General features: G+C 44.2%; 1 protein-coding gene across 8 annotated transcripts in view; it reads left to right on the top strand.

Moving 5' to 3' along the window:
* Positions 1-24194, top strand: part of CUX1 (cut like homeobox 1) — a 266339-nt gene that overhangs the window by 126929 nt on the left and 115216 nt on the right. For all 8 annotated transcript variants that reach the window (XM_079955383.1, XM_079955381.1, XM_079955379.1 and 5 more), the window contains exons 4-7: positions 5425-5503; positions 18715-18852; positions 22359-22482; positions 23811-23887. In XM_079955383.1, coding sequence (XP_079811509.1) covers positions 5425-5503; positions 18715-18852; positions 22359-22482; positions 23811-23887 — 418 coding nt within the window. The remainder of the gene's footprint in view (positions 1-5424; positions 5504-18714; positions 18853-22358; positions 22483-23810; positions 23888-24194) is intronic.

Here is a 24194-nt window from a genome sequence, read left to right as displayed (position 1 = left end):
ATTTATATTTTATATATTTAGCCATTGTTAAATTGGGCTGGGGGCCAGGCAGAGAAGGAGCAGCCTCTGTTGTTTCAAAATATTTCAGCAGCAGATGGTGTAACAGTGTGTGCTCTTGCCTTCCTCTCTCAAGCCCTCCTTACAGGTTCTGAAAGTCCACAGTCTTGCATAATCCCAGTTACCAAGCATTAATGAGCACAACCCCTTGTTTAAGTCCATTTCCTGCTTGTTACAGATCACACAGTTTACCCATTTAGAACCAGACTATGCCGGATTACCTGGTGAATGTCATCATTTATAGGGCATGAATGCTCTATCAAAAACCTACTTCTGGAAAAGAGTTTTGTGCAACCCAAAAGCTTGTTGAATGTCAAATACTCCAGCGAAAGCATCACCTCGCTTTCTTTCATAGCAATACCTGCTTTATTTAGTGCCCCCATCCCGCTGCCAAGATCCCTTACGCTGAACTTTGCAAACCTAATTAATCCAATTTCTTTACTTTAGACTTGCTCCATGATGGCTCAATTAGAGCAGCATCTGAACTGTGGTTCAATATCCAGGCCAGCTTTTGTAATTGGAACCACATTTTCCTTCTGAGGAGCTGCAGCTGGTTTGGTTCTGCTCATGCAGAAAAAGGATATAACCTTGCATAACATAGGAAATGAACGGTTGAGAGAGAAGCCAAATTCAATTTCAGTCAGATATTTTGAGGATAAGTCCATGATCTATGGAAGCAGGGGAATGAAAAGTGTGTGTTCTGTGGAAAGCAGTGTCTTCAGCAGTCTATTAATCATGGCCAGTCTGGGCGCTTCTTGTTCTGTTGCATTAGCACCGATTTCGAGGAGAGAGGCTGGCGAGCAGCCAGGTGCTCCAGAAGTTAACCTCTTCAAGACCCAAAGCTGCTTTGCTGTCGAATAAATGCAGTATTGCGGTCAGAAACAATGTAATGGGGGGGGGGACACACCAGATCGCTCCCAGAAGCGATCGTTGAGCAAAGCTATTACAAATTGCTCCAGATCATGGAAGTCACGTGTCGAAATCTACAGCTTTTTGTTTCATTGATTGAGGCTCCGAAAGTTGCAGCCTTTTGATTAAAAGGTTTTACTCAGCCATTGTGATAAAACCCAGACAATCTGGAGCAAATCTAATATGTCCTCCAGGATAATTGATACCCTTTAATTTCCTCCCTGCGGCAGCAGCAACTTGTGTGTTGTGGATGGCCAGGGAAGGAGCCTCCCTCTTGTCTCTGGCATTGGATCAGCTGTAGGTTGTAAGGACTCTGCTCCAAGGAGGGAGGCAAAGTGAACAGGGGGATAAGGGGGCATGAGAAAAGCAAAGTGCCTTGATGAGATTGGGAGGGGGAGGGTGGCGGTGGCAGTGATGGGCTTGGGCTACAGAAGATTTGATGGGTGCAACTTGGATTTTAGGGGTAGGAAAGGAGTACAGAGTGTTTATTCTGTTTTTTCTGGTTTTTTTGGGGTCAGGCATTGATGTATAAAGAGTTCACATGATTTCATTTGGGTGAAAGGGTTGAAAAAAGCCAGTATTTCCCCTCATCCCCCCCCATCCCTTTTAAAAGAGACTTAAAGTCAAATTGCAGGTTACTGTGTCCTGAAAAGAACTTGTTTTCTTTGTGATTTTCCAAACACACTGACTGGCAGTTTTGATGCATTTGGGGCATGTCAGAAGACTGCTGCCTAATCTGTTTCCCCAATCAGTTTGCGGGCGACACCTTCCACTCCAAAAACATCTCTGTGAATTGACTGTTGGCTTCACAGAGAGGTCTCGGAAATACCCAGCTGACCTGGAGTTCTTCCTCTTGAAAGTATCTGACTGGTGCTGTGTGCAAAGGGTGGATAGCGTGCCCCTCTGCACCTTCTCTGCAGAATTGGTCTGCCCAGAGTGGACGGAGCCAAGGAGCTGCTTCACTCAAGCCAGCGGCGGCTGTGAGCCAGTGACATGGGTACCTCGTGCCATGCCAACCAAATCATTGTGGGCCATGTGATTCCCCTTTGAAGGCGGTGAGCAACTCTGAGGTGAAACCGACAGGAGTTACTCATATCCTGAAAGGAGGGCGAAGCTGGGCAGTGGCGGTAGAGTCAGCAAGTGTGAAAACCTTGAAGTTTGGTGGTGGAGTGCCAAAGAGGCTTGGCTGTCCTAGAGGTGGAAGAATGGCACGTTTCTCCTTTCCGTACCAGAGAGGAGGCATCCTGCCTCAGCCAACTGGCTCCCCTCTGAAACATAGCATTTGCAAAATGGTGTAGACCCGTGGTAGGTTGTTCTGGCAACAGTAGGCATGTGCCTACCTTGTAGACCCTAGGTACTGAATTTGGGGGGCGGGGGCTTCCAGAATGTTGCGAAGTGGCAGCGATGACAGCAAAAAGCAAATCCTTAAAATGAAAAAAAGAAAAGAAAAGAATAACATGGATCTCCTTTAAAACTCCTTCTTTAAGCTTGCAAATGGTTAAGTGTTTGAGAAGACTGGAACTCTTTAGTCAGGTGCCTTGCAAATTGACAAATTGAAAGATTTGGCTAGTGCCAAGTACTGAGTTTTGATTGGGCTCAGGTTTGGGACAACATGGCTCCATTTTTATGCCAGTTTCACTGGACTCTGTTGTATTTCCAAACCCTAAATGGTTTAGGATCAGGATACTTAAATGACCCTCCCAGTCTACCCTTTTCTGTAATTAGGGGAGGACCTGCTCAGTTTCCAGTGCCATCTGTGGTTCATTTGGTGGGTATGCAGGATACGACCTTCTCTGTAGTGGTAGCCAACTTATAGCTTGCATCCCCGGTTTTTTAAAACTGCCTGGAAATTAGCTATACTCTTTTGTGTGTTAATTTTCAATCCAGAGAAGACGATTTGGTAGAAAGTTGCTGTCTTTTTCCTTTTTGCTGAGATAAATAAAGCAAATGCTGCAGCCTATTAGTTCATGATGTAGGTTTCGCTGTTGGCATTAAAAGCAAAAAGGTGCATTTATTGATCTTTGCGCAGCCGATATTGTACCTGTCCAGTAAGTGCTACATAATGGTTTAGAGCATGCATTGTTTATCATGGGGCTGTTAGGATGTATCGCTTCCTAAGCTGACATGTTAATGGCTTGGTTGAGAGGCAGGCCTGGTTCTGAAGCAACAACTGTGTCACTGCTCTCTATTAATCTTGCTTCTTGGGCCACAGCTCCCGCATTGCTTGCTGGGTTTGCTTGCTCGATTGTGCAGGGTGGTGCAGGTTGAAAAAGATGGGCAAAGTGACCGCTTGGAGCTTCATGGGGTGCTACAGGGCAGTTTCACAACTGCTTGCAATTGCTGCTTTTATCAGTCAATCAATCAGTTGCCCACCCTTCTCCCTAAGGTCCCAGTTTGCCAGGAAGGCACCTGTGTCATTTTGTCTGCCAGACCCAGAATAGGCAATGTGTGCTGTGAGGGCAATGTTAAGACATGGATATGCACAAAACACATCAGTCTCTAAAGGTCTTCTGGTCCACAGAGCACAAGAAGTTGAACCTGAGAAAGGATGAAGGGGCCAGGGACATGGGGAGGGTTTGAGTTGACTTGAGATAAGGCCTAAAGCTAGGAGACCAATCTGGGTTGAATGAGATTGAGAAGATGGTCAGCAGAGAGGCCTAGGAAGCAATTAGGTCTGTGGGATATTTTGGACTAGGGTGCTCTTCTTTTTCCTACATACTGATCCACCAGTCTCATGTGCAAAGCAATTTTTGAGAGGAATTACCCAACCTGGATAGTATATTGCAAATAGCCTTATTTCCTGTCAAGCCACTGCAAGTCATGATAAATGAGACTGTAAACAGAATAAAAATGACGTCTCTTAGAATTCTAGAGCAGAGTGAAACAAACCCTTAAACTGGTACATTGCATGGATTCTGTGCTTGCTGACACCTTTTAACCAGATGTGCTTTCTCTGTTAATGAGAGAATGAATGTTGAAATTACAAAAATGCTTCCGTGCCAACCACTTTGCTGTGGCTTCTTTGGAAAAAGCAGGAGGCATCAAGGTAGCCCATCTCCCCAAATATAGAAGGAAACAATGATTATGATAGCAATGGTGCTGATACTATTGCTGCCAATAGAATTATTATTAATAAATAATTCTTAGCATTGTATAGCATCTTCATGTGTTGAAAGCTCTTCACATTCATTATCATGCTGTGGTGTGAACTAAAGTCCCGTAAGCGAGGTCAGTATTATACCCATATTACATATGGGAGAGTTGAGATTGAGAAAGAGAGAGAAACTTGCTTAAGACTACCTAGTAGTCTATGCCAGAGGGGAGATTCATTAGCAACAACAAAATTTGCACATAGGATAGCTATAGCAACGGATGTGTGCGCACGCAGAATAGTTATTTGTTCTATTGTTACTTGATGCATGGCATTCCTCAACCTCTGCCATAACTGTTGCTGGCTTAAAAATGGCAAACATATGTACTACTGAAGTTATTTTTTATTCTGTACCTAGATATTATTCTTGAAAATGAATAAAAAATATGCCCAAAAAAGGAATAGCCACAATAACGACGGTTTACCTGCACCTCTAAATCTAAGAAGTGCATTCAGCCTGCAAATGTCAGGACTTTCGTCCCCAGTGGGTCTAGGACTGGTGTCACAATGTTTGAGATGTCAGTGCATTGCTCTGGCCAAGGAGGAGGAACTGTAGGAGGAGCAGCCAAGCAAGTCACAGCAGCCACAGGCCACTCTGCAGAGTGTCTATGAGTCAGGCTTGCTGGACAGTCTGAGATACAGTGGTGCCTCGCAAGACGAAATTAATTTGTTCCGCGAGTTTTTTCGTCTTGCGATTTTTTCGTCTTGCGAAGCACAGACTTTGGAAAAGCTTCAAAAATCACCAAAGTCTTCAAAAACCTCAAAAAATGCTACCACACCGCGTGCTATGAGTTGCTGCTCGAAGTGAATGCACGGTTTTAAGAAAAAGGAAACAAACTTGCAAGACAAAGGAAACAAACTTGCAAGACGTTTTCGTCTTGCGAAGAAAGGCCATAGGGAAATCCGTCTTGCGAAGCAGCTCAAAAAACGAAAAACTCTTTCGTTTTGCGAGTTTTTCGAGGCATTCGTCTTGCGAGGTACCACTGTACTAGGAATGCCTATTCCTTGCTGCCTCTTCTTGCTGCCTCCTCACTCTACCCTCCTCTTTGCAGGAACCAGATCTGGCTGTAAAAGGCTGGTAGTAAAAAATAAAAATCTGATGCCCACACTAAGGAACTGGAAATGTTTTTTCCAATCCTGCTGTTCTCATGTGGAGCTCTGACCTTCTAGGTTTAAAGGAGACATGAACTGGCATCCCCAGAAATGTTTATGAAGTCATAAATTTACCCTTGCTTGTGTAAGTGGTAGTATTTTCTTCCTCTATAACTGATCTGAAGATGCTTTCTTCTCCCCCTTTTATTTTCCAGATTGATGCTTTGGGCAAAAGAAGCAAAGAAGCCGAGGCAGCATTCTTGAATGTCTACAAGAGATTAATTGATGTTCCAGGTATGCAGACTTATTGTCCTGTTATGAAAAGCAAATGATGTCTGGAGTTTCATGTCCTGGCGGGCATTTTCTCCTTTGCCTGTCAGTTGGCTGTGTATTTGAGAAGTATTTCACCAATCAATACGCTGCAATACTTTCTAATGGGAAGAAATCGTGAGGTTTACTGGCTAGCATTTCAGGGAATGATCTGGGATTAACTGTTTATTTGTTTAGAGCACTTGTCTTCAGCTGCTGGATCAGGACCCCCTAGTGTGTTGCAGCCTGATCCAAGGTGGGTCACAACAAGAGCCCTATGACCATACAAATAAATGGGTAAAAAAAAAAAGAAATGGGTCCCCAATGACATGTTTTGGTTAAAAGTGAGTCCTTGGTGTGAAAATATTGAAGATAACCTGATTCAGAGAATTTATAGCCCACTCTTGATTACAAAATAACCCCAGGGCGGGTTACAATACAAAAAATAGATACACAATAAAGCTAGTTACATAAAACTCAAATTCATCGTTGCATAAAGTTGTTTGACAAGTCAGAAAGGGGAGACTGCTCAACTCCACAGCCAGTTCAGCCAAAGGTCTGGGTGAATAAATGGGTTCTTAAATGGTTCTAAAAACACATCACGTTTGGTGGCAGTAGAATCTGTGATGGCAATACATTCCACAGGTGGTTGCAGGTACTGAGTATGTTCTCACATGTTGCCAAATATCACACACATGGCAAATTTCTAGGTCATTGTGTACATGGGGGCAGGCAGGCAGCCCCTCACATCTCAAAATTCTGGGTCTTGTATGGGAGGTGCTGCGTTGGACACAGCAACTAGCTACAGCTATGTCCAAGGTGCTACAGAGCTGAGTGACTTTATCATCCAAGTGCCATTCAAACAGTGCGCAGCATGTTACCCGGTGCGCCAGGGCCCACTTCGGGTATGATTAGCTTCTGAACCACCTGGAATTACCCCCCCCCCCCATGGCTCATTGAATATGCAATGTGGGTGCCAAAGTGCTGCTCCTTCATCATCTACAACTCCTTGGTAAACTAAAGGGCACTATGGACCGTGCAGCATTGGAGAGGACCCTTAGGAACAATCGTGTCTTCATCTTGCCATCCCATGGTGAGACCAGGACCTCAACCAGATCACTAGCTCTACTGCCACTGGAGCGTTTGCTAACATTCCATTGTTTCAAGACCAGGCTGTTTCTGAAAGCTATGTTGGATGTGGATGGTCTGCTTGCTTGGCCATGTTGCCTCTTATTTGTTTTATTTATTTTTATATACAGCAAAATATTTCAAAAACTTCTAAGTGGTGTACTGTCTTAAAAAAAAAACCCCAAATGATATGTGATTAAAATAAAAACACAACCTAAAACAAATGGGACAGCAGTATAAAAAAAAAAAACAGAAAAGCATATAAAAGAGGAATAAATCATATTCAAACACATAAACATGGTCCAATTTTATGGGTCAGGAAAAGCCTGGGCAAATATAAGGCAGACTGGAAACGTTGTCGGAAACGATGCACACCAAATGTATGCTGCAACCATCAGCCATGTGCTTCCTCTGAGCTTGCTCTCCAAGCTCAAAAATTGATATGATTGGGAAATGTATTGTGAGTAATGAGGACTGATTCTATTACATGGTTGTCTATAATTATAAAGCAAGGTTTTCCCTCTCTCTCTGTGTGTTTGGCTTTTATTCCTAGCCTTCTGATTTCCAGGCTCTCCTATTTCTTTTCTTTTTCTCTTTTCATTATCATACCCATAGTTTATAAAAGGCTTTTTAGGCCACTCTGTTTATTCTTGTAAATTCTGCTTATATCTATAGCTAAAATTAGTAGCGTAGCAATGTAAAAGAGCTGGTTCTTGGTATTCAGCAATCTACACTCCATGGTTTCAAAGCTTTGATTTGAATGCTGGGAGAATTCCTTAACCAGGAAGCAGTGGTTAGGGGCTTTTTCTGGATGATGCTGAAGGGCATTCCTAAAATATGGGGCAGCACCTTCCTCTGGTTGGAATAGTCAGCTTCCTGCCAGTCTTTTGCCTCCTCACCAGCAGGAGGAGGCAAATTCGCCTTCTAGACTGACTGGTAGAGCAAGGACAGCTCCTCTATCCCATAATAAGGCTCAGGAAACAGCTGCAGCTAGAATATGCCCTACGTGAAAACTGATTGCAGTCTTGACAAACTGGGTTAACAGAGAAAACGCATCCAATGTATACAATCCTAAACCAAAGAATTCTATGTAATGAGCCTAAGCCCAGACTTTGGAGTGATTCTGGGCATACACAGATTGAATTGTACACATGTGCACCTTTAGGAATGTTAGAACATGGAAGTCCATCTCATGCCAAATCAGACTCATCTGGCCCAGTATTGTCTATTCTGACTGGCAGCAGCTCTCCAGGGTTTCAGAAAGTAACCCTTCCATATTTGGGGGATTATACCTAAAATTCATTGCATGCAAAACATGTGGTTTGCCACTGAGCTGTAGCTGCACTCGTGCACGGACACCCTATAGGGGTCAGGTCAAGGTGGAAGCTCTTATATGATCTGGCCTAGATGGTTTAGTAACTTAACTTTGAGCCCTTATTTACACTGATGAAAATGTACAGGACTTTTGTGTGAATCTTTACCTTCCATATTCTTATTGAAATAGGTGGCAGGAGTTCTTAATGGATTGAGCCTGTAATTCTTTGTTTGGTGTTAAAGGTCACTTTGTGCACAATGGACTTCCTTTTGTAGAGCAAGCCCTAGGAGTTTTGCTTTGTGTGACATTATTATTATTACTATCGGACAAGAAAGCTTAACATCTAACGTGATGATGCTGGGTAGTAATATATAGTCTACCTCTGTTCCTTTAAAAACCTAACTTCTTTCCTATATCTATTGTATCGTGCAGGGCCAGTTCTTTTCTGAAATTTATGGTATCCTTCAACAAAGATGCCGGTTGAATCATTTCAGCCTGTTCCCATAATTTTTGCAGTGTGTCTGTTTCTGAGGGAATTTGCTATTCTGAATTTTCACATATAACATTGTTGTGGTATACTTTGATCGTATGCAGAGCCAGTATTTGTATCATCACCACCCCTCTCCCAAGGCTCTAAAGACAGCTCCAGTAAGCTGTATATCTAAAACCATGTTTCTAGCTAAATGGCTGGAGTGTTGGTAGGGGATGGTCCAGAAGTGCTGAACCCTGGGACTTGTGTGCAGGGCTCTGGATCTCTTATCCCATTCCCTCCCCTCGATGTTTTTAAAGAATATTTAAATAAAAAAACAAAAACTGCAGAGTGCTCAGCTGCCTGTAAGCAAAGAACAGTGGCAGGGGAGACCCAAGCCACCCACTGTCTCAAATTAGCCCAAAGGAATGTATGCATATAAATTAGCATGTGCATTTTTATCTTTGCAGATTTGTGCCCTCGGTGGTTTAAAGTACCTACCAATACCCTGGATGAGTGACTTACTAGTTTAAAGAGTAGCCGCACCCCCACTTTTGAAAACACTTGCTGTTTAGACAGCAGCTCTTGGCTTGTCATTATTTCCAGAAAACAAATCTTCGTTTGGATTCATTTATAACATTCACTAACTCTAGCAGTTCTGGCTGCCCTTGCAGCCCAAACTCTGTTACTCCAGATCTGTAAGAATGCTAACTTGTGGATCACGTAATAAAAAAACATGTTTTGTAGATAATATACTGTTATAAATTGTGGTGTATGTATGGGAATACAAGTTTTCATAATGTCTTTGCCGGGGGGAGGTGCCTCTGGGGAAATAAAACAAATAATGGGGGTAGCTTGGGTTTTTTTAACTGGGAAAATGGTGCAAGGATAAAAATACTGAACCCCTGTCTTCATGCACCATGATCCCAGCCCAGAACAACCCTCCCTGTTAGCAAGAGAGAGGACGGACTATTTTGCAAACATTTAGTCTCTAGGGTGAGTCTCATTTTACAATAAAAATCAGCATATTAAAGGAAGCTTGGGTTGATTTAGAGGAGAGCCTGGTGCAGCCAGCGTTTGAAAGCATGCTCTCTATTGCGCTTCCTAAGAATTCCTGGGGGATCTTGGGCCTTAGGGCCATCACTCTTCTGTCACCGGGCTGGCTGCGTCAGGAGGCGGGGTACAGCTTCCTTGCGAGAAAGCCCTAGGTGATGTGGGTTTATTAATTTTTCTGGGGAATAATTAATGAATTAATTATACCGGAAGGCGTTTGAATATTCAGAAGCCACAGTGTAATTATTCTTATTTGGTCTGAGATGCAATTTCATTTGTGGATGGATATGCAAGGACTTGCTATGACAATTTGTTCTTGCTTCCTTTTGGCATGCAAGTTGCTTCATTGTTCTTCTCGTTCTCTCCTCCCAATGAATCCTGCAAGGTTGGGTGAAGCCAAGGAATTGTAACTGCTCTGAAGGCAGCTGGGTGTCTTCGGGTCCAAGGCTAGCATTCTGCCCTCTGCTCTGCACTGGCCTTGAGAAAAAGGTGCTGCTTTGATCCACACCAGTTGAGGCATTGCTCTGCTCTGGCATAAACGAGAGAGAGGGAGGGTGGCAAGTGTGTTCTTGAGGCCTCTCTGTGCTGTGAACATTGCTCAGAACATCCTGGGGGCAAAATAAAGGGACACTTAAGAACTCCCCTTTGCTTTGTGGCACTGCTGATGGTGTGCAGTGGCCTTTAAAACCAAACAGTGCATTTTCAAAGGACTTGCCGGAGGATGCTCGCTTTTCTATCTCCTCCTCTCTCTCCTCCACCCCCCCCCCGACTGAACCGTTGTTCTCTGTGGGCGTTTTCTCGAAAGAAAACCCATCACCGAGCGCTTTTGCGTGGAGACCTGGTTTTGGAAGAGCAGATACAGCCGCTCCGAAAAGGAGTTGAAGCGTCAGGAATGAATTATTTTTAGAGCCAAACCTTCGGAAGTGCATTACCAGCTGTATAAAAAATTAATTGCCTCTGTGGTTCTGCTCGTGTTTCATAACTGGCTGTCTGGCTGTTGTCAGTGTTACCGGCCTGTAATGAAGTCCTTTTGTTTTAGTATTCTGGTTCTCTTCCCCCATCCCACCCCCCAACCCATTGTTGCAATCCCCTTCCACCACCAGGAGACGAATGAGTTACTGCGTGGCAAATGGGAATTTAACAGGATAAAGATAGCCAGTCTTGTTGCATTGAAGTTGTGCCCATAGAGGGCATGCTTCAGTTCTGTGCAGATATTACACTGCTGGTTATGGGGTTGCTAGCAGCTGCAAAGCTCTGGTTCAGAGACCTCTGTTTTAGTGCAGATGAACATTTTACACGTCATGTCTTTTTTTAAAAGAAAAAACAGATTAGCTATGCATTAATGCAAAGTCTCTTCAAAGAGAGGCTTAGATGTTCCTCCTGATCCTGTTGAACAAATTCTGCTCCTGCGTTTCCACTGTGTTGCTCTCTCTTTCAGCAAAAGAGGAGGCAGTCCCTTTGGTGGAGTCCAGGGAGCCCTTTCTAACTCCTGGTGTGGTTTGGAGTTCACGTTTTCCAGAATGCCTTTCCGCCACTGCAAAACCTCCTCCATGTAGAGAAACCCTCCCTTTGCCAAAGGTGGCACAGTGGTCTTCCAGGAGAGGACCATGGATGCTATGCTCTGTGTGCATGCAGACATTGTTCCAAAATCAGATGTACGCTCTTTGCAGAAAAGCTCCCATGTTGTGCAGAGCTCTGAAAGACAGACTAGAGCAGTCTTGCAGTTAGCCGCACACCTTCAGATTTCAGAGAACTCTGGGTGAAATGCTCATTCACTTGCCCTTCCTCAAATCTGCACCACCTCCAAGAGGAAGAGGGCACAGTAAGCAGGAGTTTTCACCCACTCAGAGAGGACAGGTGAACAGGCAGCCGGGTTGAGGCCAGCTGTGGGTCTTGACTTTATTTTGTGTGTGCCTGTATACTTGCTTTCTGTAAAAAAATAAAGTGGCTTCATTGCAGTTTGCATTCAAACAAAAGAGCAGGAATCTTGAAAAGAAAGGAAAAACCAAGAATACTGTTAAAAACCACCCATTAAAATAATAAAAATCAGTGTAAGACACAGAAGGAGTAGAAACTTTAAAAAGTAAAATTGAAATTAAACAAGATCTAAAAACTTTGGGGTGAGCAAGTAATTTTTCACTCTGCAGCAGAAAAACACCACTATCAAGCCCATCCACCCCTTCACAGGGAGAGAGGTCCACGGCTGGGCAGGTGTTTGAGGATGTTCTGCTGGCCTATGGAGGGGAAATGCCCCCAGTTCTCCACCATTGCCAAAAGAGACCCACATTTTTCTCTGCTCTCTCTCTCTCTCTCTCTCTCCTCCCTCCCCAGCTTTATATCTCTATGTGCAGCTCACCGGCCTTCTTCATATTGAGCTTCTCTGACCCTTGCCACACCTCTCTAAAAACTGACCTCCACCAACCTCTTTGTCAGTCAGTTTTGTTCTGCCTTCTCGATCCAACCCTGCTAGGATGACACAGAGCCTTTCTGGCTCATGACACCCACCCCTTGCGTTCCTCTACCTTTCTCTGCTGGTGATTATAGGGCATTCTGTTGTGTGTGCACCCTCACCCTTCCTTTTTAAGCACGGTTGGCATTCTGCAAAACCTGCACTGGAGGTCTGGATCCAGATCTGGTCTTTCTTTTGCTCCCAGTCCTGTTCAGCCATGATGGGTTTTACTTTCTTTTTGGAAATGGCATGGGTGGTCCCCACACACTCCCCATCTAGAGGGATTTTCATCATTTTTGCTCATCAGCATGCTAATTGCTGTATGACTAATTATGCCCTGAATTCCAGTTGATTTTTTTAATGAGACAGCTGGGTTAATTATGTAATCATATGATTACATTAGCCTAGAGTGCCCCAGCGCAAAGTAATCCACGTGGGCACATGATGTCATTGTGGAAGCAAGGCTCACAAGGGGTGCATTGAGCCCTTTCACCTAATGGTGAAGGGAAGAGGAGAAGGACAGGGTCAGCCTCAATGTTCCCTTTGTAAACAGTTACATTGGAGAATAAAGGGTGTGTCCCATGGGTGGAGAGCATTTTTCTAAAATGCATCTGCCTTTCTATTAGTCCACTACCCTCTCTCTTTCTCAGGAACAAGGCTTGAGTTCAGAATAAAACAGGATTTTCCAGGTTAATGTTAGTGGCATATGCTAGTCTTAAAGGACAAAGAAAAATGCATGCATGTTTATTTTTTTAAAATAAAATAAAATTGAAGCCTGTGCTTCCTCATATATTGTTTTGACAACTTACAAGAATAATAAAATACAATAAAAAAGTAATACACAAAAAGAACAAACAATAAAAGCCATCAATAAAGTGATTCAAAAACAGCTGCAGAAAGAATGAGTTGCAGTCCATTGAGAAGTTCGGTTCTGTTAATGTGGGTCTGGCGTGAGATGGTGACTTTCTGTCCTACGGCCTGTGTTAGTTAGCTCAGCATTGGCAAATTGTTTGTTTTAATAATTGTTATTAATTCCCCCCAAAAAAGGTTATATAGGATTCTGCAAAATACATTGTTATCAAATGGGATCTGATGGCAATATATAGACCATATACAATTATAGATCACTGCCAAACAAATACAGACATAAAATAAAACCAAAATAAATAAACCACAGGTGTGTGAATGTGTGGAAGGTAGTGGCTAGAACCATTTATAGCGTAAACCTAATGGTTCAACAAGAAAAAGTTACAAAACATGGACCCTTTCTATTGCCTGTCACTGCTTGTTGTGAAGGGTCACTTGTTTGTATACAGTTCGGCCCTCAATGAATTGTCACAGTCTGTCCATGTTGCATTCCCTTCCCTTCTGACTTCATAACTTTTAATTCCATCCCAAACTCCATGTCTGCATATATCTACAACTGTCGGTTATGCTTCAGGCAGAGGGCCTTCTCGGTAGTGGCACCCGCCGTGTAGAACGCCCTCCTATCAGATGTCAAGGAAATAAACAACTATCTGACCTTTAGAAGACACCTGAAGGCAGCCCTGTTTAGGGAGGTTTTTAATGTTTGATGTTTTGTTGTATTTTCAATATTTTGTTGGAAGCCGCCCAGAGTGGCTGGGGAAACCCAGCCAGATGGACATCATCATCATCATCAATTCATGTCTGCGAAAGCTTATGCCATAACTAGTTTCTTAGTCAGTCTTTAAGGTTCTTCAGGATTCTTTGCTGCTTTTGCAGAATAACATGGCTACCCCTCTGGAAACAGGAAGAACATCATAGAACATAATTTTCAGAAATGGAGTGAAAACAGCAGCAGAGCAGCTCCCAGAACTCCTTGTACTGGCAGGTTGCCCAGTTAATGCTGCATCCCTGTTACCCACTCACATAGGGCTTAGGAATGGAATTCTGCTTTCTGGGCAGTGTTGATTCTTTGGGGACTCTTCCCAGTGAATTGGAGAAGACCAGGTCATCCTCACTCACAGTAGTGGGGCAACTACATATGCAGCACTCAGAAAGAGAACAAATTTGTGCTTGCAGCTTTTAATGTACAGATTTATATCTACAAATATGCAAATAATGTGAATCAAAATAAAATTGATATCACTGTCTTGGGGAAGACTGGGACCAGGTGGCTTGAGTGCCTACTCTGTCTGCTGCCCAGGTGATAAGTGTTAATGGGCCACCTTGCCAGTTCCCCTTCTTGATGGATCCTTAGGTTTAAACTGGACTTGGACCAGGCAGCACTTCAAATACAGATATGGTGGCTTGTTTCCAGGGCTCACCTGTCTACTTTGCTACCGAGTTTAGGAACAGGTGGCGCTGTGGTCTAAACCACTGAGCCTCTTGGGCTTGCTGATCGGAAGGTCGGCGGTTCAAATCCCCGCAACGGAGTGAGCTCCCATTTCTTTGTCCCTGCTCCTGCCAACCTAGCCGTTTGAAAGCATGCCAGTGCAAGTAGATAAATAGGTACCGCTGTGGCAGGAAGGTGAACGGCATTTCCATGCGCTCTGGTTTCTGTCACGGTGTTCCATTGCACCAGAAGCGGTCTAGTCATGCTGGCCACATGACCCAGAAAGCTATCTGTGGGCAAACGCTAGCTTCCTTGGCCTGAAAGCAAGATGAGCACCGCAACCTCATAGTTGCCTTTGACTGGACTTAACCGTCCAAGTGTCCTTTACCTTTACCTTTCACTGCTCTAAAACTTTATTTGATGAACCTGAGTATTCAGGCACAGAAATTCTTACCGCTAACCAGGGTCTTTCTGTTTACCGTTAAAGGCAAAATCTTTCAATGTGTGTGATGATTGTCCCAGTGATGCAGCTGCAGATTTACATTCAGCCATGTTCTGTGGAACACAATAATTTCTTAGTAACATTTCCAGTGTTCACAGTCTTGTTCAGCAATTATAAAGTTGCCAACAGCCTTGTGAGGTAGACTTCTTGACGTTCCGCCCATGTTAGAGGAGAAAGAAAAAGAGTACATTCACATCTCTGAATAGAGATTCGAACCCAGGTATCAACACAGGGAGCAATTGTTTCTCTTCTCAGTCCCCCAAATAATTTTACATGATTACACCCTCACATCTGGTTGGGATATTCTGCTCCCCACTGCTCCCCAGCAACTTGGAATATTTTTGTTCCCAGTTGAGAGATATTAAGTGCAAATTTCTGGCACTGGGTGGAATATGGGGGGGGGGGGGATTAAGTTATCTTCACAGCTATTTTCAAACCTTGTGTCTCATTCTTCTTGTAAGAGAGTTAATAACCAAAGTGTAGTTTTTTAGTAGGTTTTCATTTTTATATGCTCTAGTGAAATCATTTTTGTTTTTTAAAATCATTTTTCCTTAACAGATACCACTGCAAGGTTTGTACAATAATACTTAAAATGGCCCTCCTTGGGAATTTTTCTGAGTTCCCAAATACATACCTTTTGAAGCTTGTTACTTGTTTTAGGTTTGAAGCGAAGCAGTCGCTGGGCTGGCATGTAGCAGAATCATGGCCGAGTTTTTATAGCAGTGATTATTAAATTAGTTTTCTTTAATAGAAGCCATACGATTTAAAGTGGAGAAGTCTGTTCTGTGTGGCCTCTTTAGCATATCCCAAAACAATATTCAAAAGCTGCTGACATTTTAATCATTCATCTTGGCTTAAGCAAATTTTGGAGTTTAATGCAAGGAGATAGGCTTAACATTATGCTCATACTTTATTCCGCAACTGTTTTGCTTCTTTGACATTAACCTTTAATAAAGCTAAATTAAATATACATATCCTAATGAATAATTATGAGTGCCAACATTTTCATTTACGATATAATGTTTTCCAGGGATTTGGGAATTTATTGACTAAAGGTTTAGTCATTATTCATTTTATAATGTAGATGTTGGTGGGGTGGGTGAGTAATAGTTAATACAAAATGCCTGGCAGATTTTAGTCCAGAAAAGCCTTGTTAATTTGCAAGTCTTGGGGCCCTAAAAATTGTCTTGGGCCTTGTGACTTAAGCCAGATAGGACTGGTAGGATCTGCTAGAGGAGGACCCTGAGGTAGAGGGTTGGCAAAGTTCAGGGTTAGGGTTAGTTCAGGGGGTGATGGAGAAGAGTGTCTCATGGCACGGCTGCCAGGTGCCTCTTTAAGAGATGGGGTGTTAATAGGCTTCACCTCTTGGGAACAAAATTCTCACTTGAGCAGAAACTGGCTGATGTCAGTGGAGCTGGTTGAGTTGGAGGCTGAGGGAAAGTGTGAAGTTTGGATTCTGATCCCATTGCCAAGGATGTGCTCCTGCAAACTAATAGTAATAATAATAATAATAATAATAATAATAATAATAATAATAGAAGAAGAAGAAGAAGAAGAAATACAAGAGATGGGCAAAATTTTGAGAGAATGCAGTCATATCTTGGTTTTCGAACAGAATGCGTTCTGGAAGTCCTTTCGACTTCCGAAATGTTCAGAAACCAAGGCGCGGCTTCCGATTGGCTGCAGGAGCATCCTGCAATATACTCCGAAATATGCTATTTCTATTTCAGCCAGTACTTGTAGTTAAAGATGTGTGTACACGTAGAAATACAGTTTGAATGGGTCCAGCATGAATTCCTTGTCAGAGTGCTCTACTCCCACCCAGCACATGCAGACAGAGGCGCTTGCTTGGAAATATGAAAGCAATACTTATTCAGGCAGCCTCAGCAGCAGACCCAGTGCTCAGAAGTTAGGGAGCAGGGCAAGAAGTTTGTAACGGCGTAGAAGTGATGAAGATGCCCCAACAGGTTTTCCCGCCCTTTCCACCAAGCTTTCAAAGATGGGGCAGGATGTGCTTGTTCACAAGACTCATTTGTCTTGTGGGAATAGTGTGAACACTAGTGCACACTCTGAACCTTCTGTTCAGCCTCCCCTCTTAGCCAGTCAAAGCCCTCTCCAGCCTCTACCGATGCTTCCAGCTCCATCGGAAGGTCAGAGGGGAGAGCTGGCATCCTCGCTGCCTCTTCCAAAGTGACTGAATTTGCAGTACAGATAGGATACTCCCCGCTCCCTCCAACCCAGGATTCCCCCAGTTCATCCCCCTTATTTCTCCCACCACCAGAGCCTGCCAGCTGAATCTCAACAGCACTGTGGAGGTCATGGCAAAGAGTCAGCATTGACCCTTCTGGTTACATCTCCCCTTAGGGGTGGAGTGAGGCTGGAGTGAAAGCCTTGACTTGGCCTTGTCGGTTCAACGCCAGGTCAAAGCTCTTCTCCTGCTTGGAGTGCGCAGACTCCTCCCATCGCTGCCTCTTCGGGCACCAGTGTTTCCAGTTCGCCACCCATGGAAGCTGGACCTGCTACACTCCAGGCTCTAGCTCCAGCCCACGAGGCCCGGGCGAAGCCTCTGGCTGATGCGAGACAGCAGGAGCACTAGTTGTTTCAAGTGCTTCCACCCTTCAGCCCAGCCCAGCCCCAGCAGAGGGCAGGAAATCGTGGCAGCAATTTGTGCACTACTTAATTGGACAGTCCTGTTGGGGCTTTACCTCCCCGAACTGCCACTGAACTTAAATTTTATAATTGCTCTCAAATCCTCCCTGTGTTAAATAACTTTTTTAAAAAAGACCTAATGTGAGATGAATATTTTAACAGTGCTAATAATGAAGAAGAGAAAACAACCACCCTGGCCTAAAAACCACAAATGAGAAAGTGATGTATTTATAAAGTATGCATGTGCTGTGAGGGCAAGTGATAAGCAGCCTCAGTTTTTCCCCTTGCATTATGGAGGTGGCAAGGCAGGAAGCCCTCTCTGAGCAGAGTTAACACAACGCAGCACACCCTGCCTCTCTTTCCTCAACATAACCCAGTGCTGTTCTTTTATAAACTCTGGTGCTGGACTGACACGTTGCAAAGTGCCCAGGCTTGCACTTAATGCGTTAAGAGAGGTACAATAGGCTTATTATGCGTTTCCAGCAACTGAGGGTGGTCTGTAAAATTAATGATTGTGGCGGCTGCAAATTAAGCGAGCTCCCTAATATGTACTGTTGTTGATCCTCCGAGATTGGTGTGTTTAACATTCCTCAGCGGGAGACTAAATCTTTGTAGCCATTTCACAAGTGATGCTGGCGCCCACCGCAGAAATGTATGCAGCGCTATTTTATGAGACCCTTTTTGGATTCCAGGATTCTTCTGCTCTGGCTGGCAAAGCTCCACGACCAGCCCAGCAGTCTATGTGAAACGTGCTTGTCCAGCCATACGTGGCAGGTGTATTGTGGTGCCTTTCTAGGGATGCTTTGAACATTATTAGGCTGCCTGGATGTGCTAGCTAACTAGGGCTGGAGCGTCTCGCCCACTTGATCAGACCCTTTTGCCTGAGTCTTCTGGCAAAATGCTTGGTGGGGGAATCCTGGTGTGGTTTTTCAGTGTTTGTTTTGAATGTTTGAGCAACCTAATTCTTCCCTATCTTCACACACCATGCCAGTTCTCCTGTTTCCTCAAGGAAGGAAAGATCTAGATCTGAGAAATTAGAAGCTTCCCCAAAGCTTAGAAATCTAGAACCCCCCCCCAAAGAAATGTGAAATCAGCTGGGAAATCTAGGATTTCCTGAAGAAATGTGACCAAGATAACTTGACTTGTTGGAAAGGATTTGACCTGACGCCAAATACATAAATTGTGTGTTTTCGCATGTGCGTGTATATTTGCTTGCACGCACACAGACATGTTTGCCAAGCGATTGCAATGGAGCTTTTAATTGTATTGCTTTGAATTATAAACTTGCTTGTCTGGAAATGGAGATCAATCTGTCTTCATCTTTGTATTGTTCAGATCCTGTACCAGCTCTGGATCTGGGGCAGCAGCTCCAGCTGAAAGTCCAGCGCATGCACGATATTGAAACAGAGAACCAGAAACTTAGAGAAACGCTTGAGGAGTACAACAAAGAATTTGCAGAAGTGAAAAATCAAGGTAAACTGGGAAGGGTGAGGAATGCTCTTCCTACTTATGTGTGAACATAAATGTTTGGGGGATGATTTAGATAAGGAAATAATAATGATATTTAGAGAAGGAATGCCATCTGTAAAAGCCAGTTCTCCATAACCTTTTGCACTGTAGCACGACCAAGAAACAGAACTCTAGATGGGGCTTTGTAGATGAGCGGGTAAAGTAGATAGCAGCAGGCTTTATTCTCAGCCCCTGTGGTCACCAGGATTTCCAGGGGCAGGTTAAGATTCTGGTGTCCCTAGGCCTGCCTTTTTTGTGTTGGATCATGATCTCAGCTAGAAACTTCTTGATAAGCATCAAACATGCGCAGCATCTCTGCCTCAATTAAATCTGTTGTTCTCATTTGCCTTTCAGGATTTAGCTGACCTGTTTTTAACTTCTTGCTGTTGCCATTTTTCAGTGTTTGAATATTAAGGCTCAGCTTAAATGTATTAATTTATATGTGAATCTTTTCCAGCCACTGCCTGTATGCTTCGTACACATTTACAGGGAATGCTTCGCACTGTGCCGTTTTCTGTCAGTTTAATATGTGATTCTACGTGGGTATTTGCTGCCTTCACTTTACTTTGTTTATCCCTAGGGTAGAGTGCTGATATTGAAGCAATGTAGGTTAGTTATTTAAGTGGACGGGCCAACTGTTAATGGTGTCCCTTGTAGATAGAAATACTGTAATTACAAGCAGCAAGTGCTCACCTCTTCAAATGCTTCAGGTTGTGTGTGCTCCCATTTGGACTTTGCAGCAAACATCGTCCTGAAATGGGAATGAGAAGTTGTTCTCTCTAAAACTGTTTTCCTTTTACACAACACCTGTGATTAAAATTGTAGAATCATAGAAGGGACCATGAGGGTGCTAGAGTCCAACCCCTGCAATGCAGGAATCTTTTGCCCAACATGGGACTCGAACCCACGACCCTGAGATTAAGAGTCTCATGCTCTACTGACGGAGGTTACTATGGCAATACCTAATTCTGGGCATTATGGCTTTGAGAGTTATGAGTTGTGAAGGTGGCCGCCATTTTTTATTCTTTATAAGGTAAAGGTAAAGGTACCCCTGCCCGTACGGGCCAGTCTTGACAGACTCTGGGGTTGTGCGCCCATCTCACTTAAGAGGCCAGGGGCCAGCGCTGTCCGAAGACACTTCCGGGTCATGTGGCCAGCGTGACAAGCTGCATCTGGCGAGTCAGCGCAGCACACGGAAACGCTGTTTACCTTCCCGCTGGTAAGCGGTCCCTATTTATCTACTTGCACCCGGGGGTGCTTTCGAACTGCTAGGTTGGCAGGCGCTGGGACCGAGCAACGGGAGCGCACCCCACCGCGGGGATTCGAACCGCCGACCTGACGATCGGCAAGTCCTAGGCGCTGAGGTTTTACCCACAGCGCCACCCGCGTCCCCTTATTCTTTTTAGGTAAAGGTAAAGGTACCCCTGCCCGTACGGGCCAGTCTTGACAGACTCTGGGGTTGTGCGCCCATCTCACTTAAGAGGCCAGGGGCCAGCGCTGTCCGGAGACACTTCCGGGTCACGTGGCCAGCATGACGAAGCTGCTCTGGCAAGCCAGAGCCGCACACGGAAACGCCGTTTACCTTCCCGCTGGTAAGCGGTCCCTATTTATCTACTTGCACCCGGAGGTGCTTTCGAACTGCTAGGTTGGCAGGCGCTGGGACCGAGCAGCGGGAGCGCACCCCGCCGCAGAGATTCGAACCGCCGACCTTTCGATCGGCAAGTCCTAGGCGCTGAGGCTTTAACCCACAGCGCCACCTGCGTCCCCTTATTCTTTTTACCTGCATCCTAATATTGAAGAGTGGATAATATGTTTTGTAGCTTTTCTATATTGCTATATTGTTTTGCTCAGAGGAAAGACTCACTGAAACTTTCTGCAATGTATGTGTTTGTATGTCTGTATAAAACAGGAAATTAGCAACATTTAGCTGAAAAGATATGCATGGGTCAAACGGTTTTTGTGCATTAATTGCTGCCTGACTGAACTTCCGCTGGTGATGAAGATAAGGGGTGGGGAGGATTATATCCCTTCTGTGGAGTTTCACATAATGGGGGGCTAGTACCAAAGAGACCCTGCCATTTATTCTGGCAGATGTCTCCATGAAAATAGAGAACATAGAGAAAGCCTTCATTAGTTGTTCTTAATACTTAGAATGGTAAATAATTCTTTCTTTTTAAGGAGAAGGTGCTCTCTCAGGTTGCTATCGATGTTTATTGTGAGCCATAGCACATGCATACAATTGCCCAGCCCGCAGTTTCCCTGGTCAAAAGAATAAGAAAAATAACAACAAAAGTACCCTGAAATATAATGCAGGTACAAGCGTTGTTGGTTTACAATACCTGTGTTAGTCCCCAGCTTTGGAGTCAATCACACTAGCAGGAAAGACTGCTTGCTTCAGGGTGGCAGAAGAAATACGCTTGGCATTTTATCCAGCTAAGTTGTATGCAGAGTGCAATGCCTGAAATTAATAGACCCAATTTATTCATGCCCTTTGTTTTCTATTCTGAGTTGGATCAGCCTTAGATGCAATCCTCTGGATATAGACTACATGGTCACCCCTTGTATCTCCTCCAAAACGAAGAAGCCTAAGTGTTGGCACACTGAATCTTGGCACAATCCAAGGGGGGGGGGGCAGGAGGAGCTTTGGTCCCCCTGGTGGTAGTCCATAGCATCCTAGGGAATCCCACATCACGTTTTGCTGCTACTTCTTGTGCTCCTTGCTGTCACGGCACAGTTCACACATATCTGCAGCCCGGCTTCCCCCTGCTCCCTGTGCCTCTCACCCACTTCAGCCCTCTTGTATCAGCAGATACATCTTAAACTTGGGCAGGGCAACATTCAGGGCTGCTGAGAAAAGCTTGCCAGCTTCTAATCCTGTATATTTTAAGCACTCTAGGGAGGAGGCTCTGTTTGAGTGGCCTTGGGCACATTTGGCCGTGAGCTGTTCAGGGACTCTCGTCGAATAGTTAAGCGCATTCTTTGCATGGGGAAGGTTTCATGTTTTTGTCCCCAGAATTTCCAGCTAGGGTTGTGGGGGGGATTCCTCTCTGAAATCCTAGAGATCCCTGTGGACAGGCCATGGTGTGACTGTTTCAGACAATTTCCTGATCCTCATCTCTGATCACCCTAGAGCTTAATGTAGGGCGATGAGGTGTCTTGCCGGCGATTCCGCCCTGTAGTCAGGTTAGAGAAACCTTCACTCCGCTTCCCAGCAGCGTCCATTGATCCTGCTTAACCTTAAACATTTAAAGTTCAATTTACCATTTAGGGAGTAAAAGGTATCCAAAGGGACTTGTGGCCATTGATTTTGTGTCAGGGCTGGAGAACGAAAATTTAAGCCCTGCTGCTGCTGCTGCACCACCTCCTAGATAGCCGCACTCTGCCACTGCGTGGTATCATTATTTACCTTGGCTCATTTTCTCCCCTCGCTTTCTTTCTTTCTTTCTCTCTCCCCTCCCCACTCAAAACAGAGGTGACAATAAAAGCACTTAAAGAGAAAATCCGGGAATATGAGCAGACCCTGAAGAACCAAGCGGAGAACATTGCTCTTGAGAAGGAACAAAAGTTGCAGAATGACTTTGCTGAGAAAGAAAGGTAAGTTAATGTGTGCGGGGGGGGGGGGGGCATTTCTGTATTCCCTGCCCCCAGTCTTTCCCTTTTGAAAGAAGAGCATATTGGGTCTGGTTTCTAACCCCTCAAGCACCAAGGAATGGGCAGGATGGTGGTGAATGCAGTGGTGGTGCTTGTTTTAATATTGTATTTATCATTATAGACCATCCTTCATGTAAAAGGTAAAGCAACACAGATAAAACTACAAATACAAATAACACACAGTACTGTAGTTAAGAAGACCATTGAAATCATGGGCAGCATAAAAACAGCCAGCAAATTTTTAAAAATCCTTTTTAAAAGCCCAGGAAAATAGAAGGACTGCTCTAATCATGTATGTGAAGCGCTTGAAAGTTCTTAAATGTGCTCCAGAAATAATAATAATAATAATAATAATAATAATAATAATAATAATAATAATAATTTATTATTTGTACCCCGCCCATCTGGCTGGGTTTCCCCAGCCACTCTGGGCGGCTTCCATAGAAACCAAAAATACATTAAAATATCACTCATTAAAAACTTCCCTCCAGAAATGTGAAGCATGCATATTATCTACATTAATAAGGCTGTCTAGTGATTAGGGGTTTTGATACCGACCCTGTACTGCTCACCCTTTGGTCCAAAGGTAGCACACTAGAGAGCATGCACATGAAAACAACCGTCCATGGTTGGGGAAGTGTTATTGTTTGGAATGGAGCCATTTTTTTCATCTTTTGGGGCACAAACCTGCTCTGTGTTAGAGATCAGTCAGGTGCATGTATTTAAACCAAGGGTGGGGAACCTATGTCCCATAGGCCAATCTTGATCATTAAATGATTCATTGAATGCATTTATAATTGTTGATTTGCTCATAAGCTCCCAAATAAGTCTCTTCTGAAAAAGAAAGGGACTACCAAATGCCAAATGTGCAAGAATTTTTAAACTGTCTGGCACTTTTTCCACATTGACTTGTCTGCATTGGGGCTATGATGTCCATCACTGAACATCAGATTGATCCATTGATGAGTGGGGAGGGTTGATAATCCTTTCTGCACCGATCAGCTGAATGGCTCACAGGGGGGAGGGTCTCACCCATTGCTGGTATGCAGATCCCAGAGTATGCTGGCCAACAGACCCTCAAACCAAAAAAGGTTAGCTATCCTTGTTTTAGAGAATGCACTCAGAGGAGCTTGCTTCTGTTGAAATTAGACCGTGGAAGAACTCATCGGTTCCAACCCTGTGTAAGATGCATTTTTATGTTTCTATTTTATGTTACATGGAGATGAATATATTTTAAGTTGCCTTTTGTTTCCTTGGCTTTCTCCTTACAGAATGTTGCAAGAGACGCAGGTTTCGACAGCCTCAAAGCTGGAGGAGGCTGAACACAAAGTGCAAGCATTGCAAACAGGTTTGCTATTTGCCTGATTCAAACGGAGAAGGGGGAAGTGCTTTGGGTTCATCAAAACATTGGCCACCTCCTCTCTTTGTACCGGAGCAGATGCAAGGCTACCAGTTTCCGAACCATAGTTAGGAGACCTCAAGCCTGCCATACATGAGCTCACTCCCACTCACCTCCACTACTTACATGGATTTCTGATGAGGATGAACTTTGGTTCACCATAGCATCCACACTGGTACTATGGGAATGGCTTAGAACCAAGCTTAGAACACAAGATGAGCCCAAAGGGGGGCACATCTATCCCAGCATCCAGTCC

Source organism: Podarcis cretensis (genome assembly GCF_951804945.1).
Source record: "Podarcis cretensis genome assembly, chromosome: 15".
Taxonomy (NCBI): Eukaryota; Metazoa; Chordata; class Lepidosauria; order Squamata; family Lacertidae; genus Podarcis; species Podarcis cretensis.
This window is presented reverse-complemented; position numbering and strand designations above follow the sequence as displayed.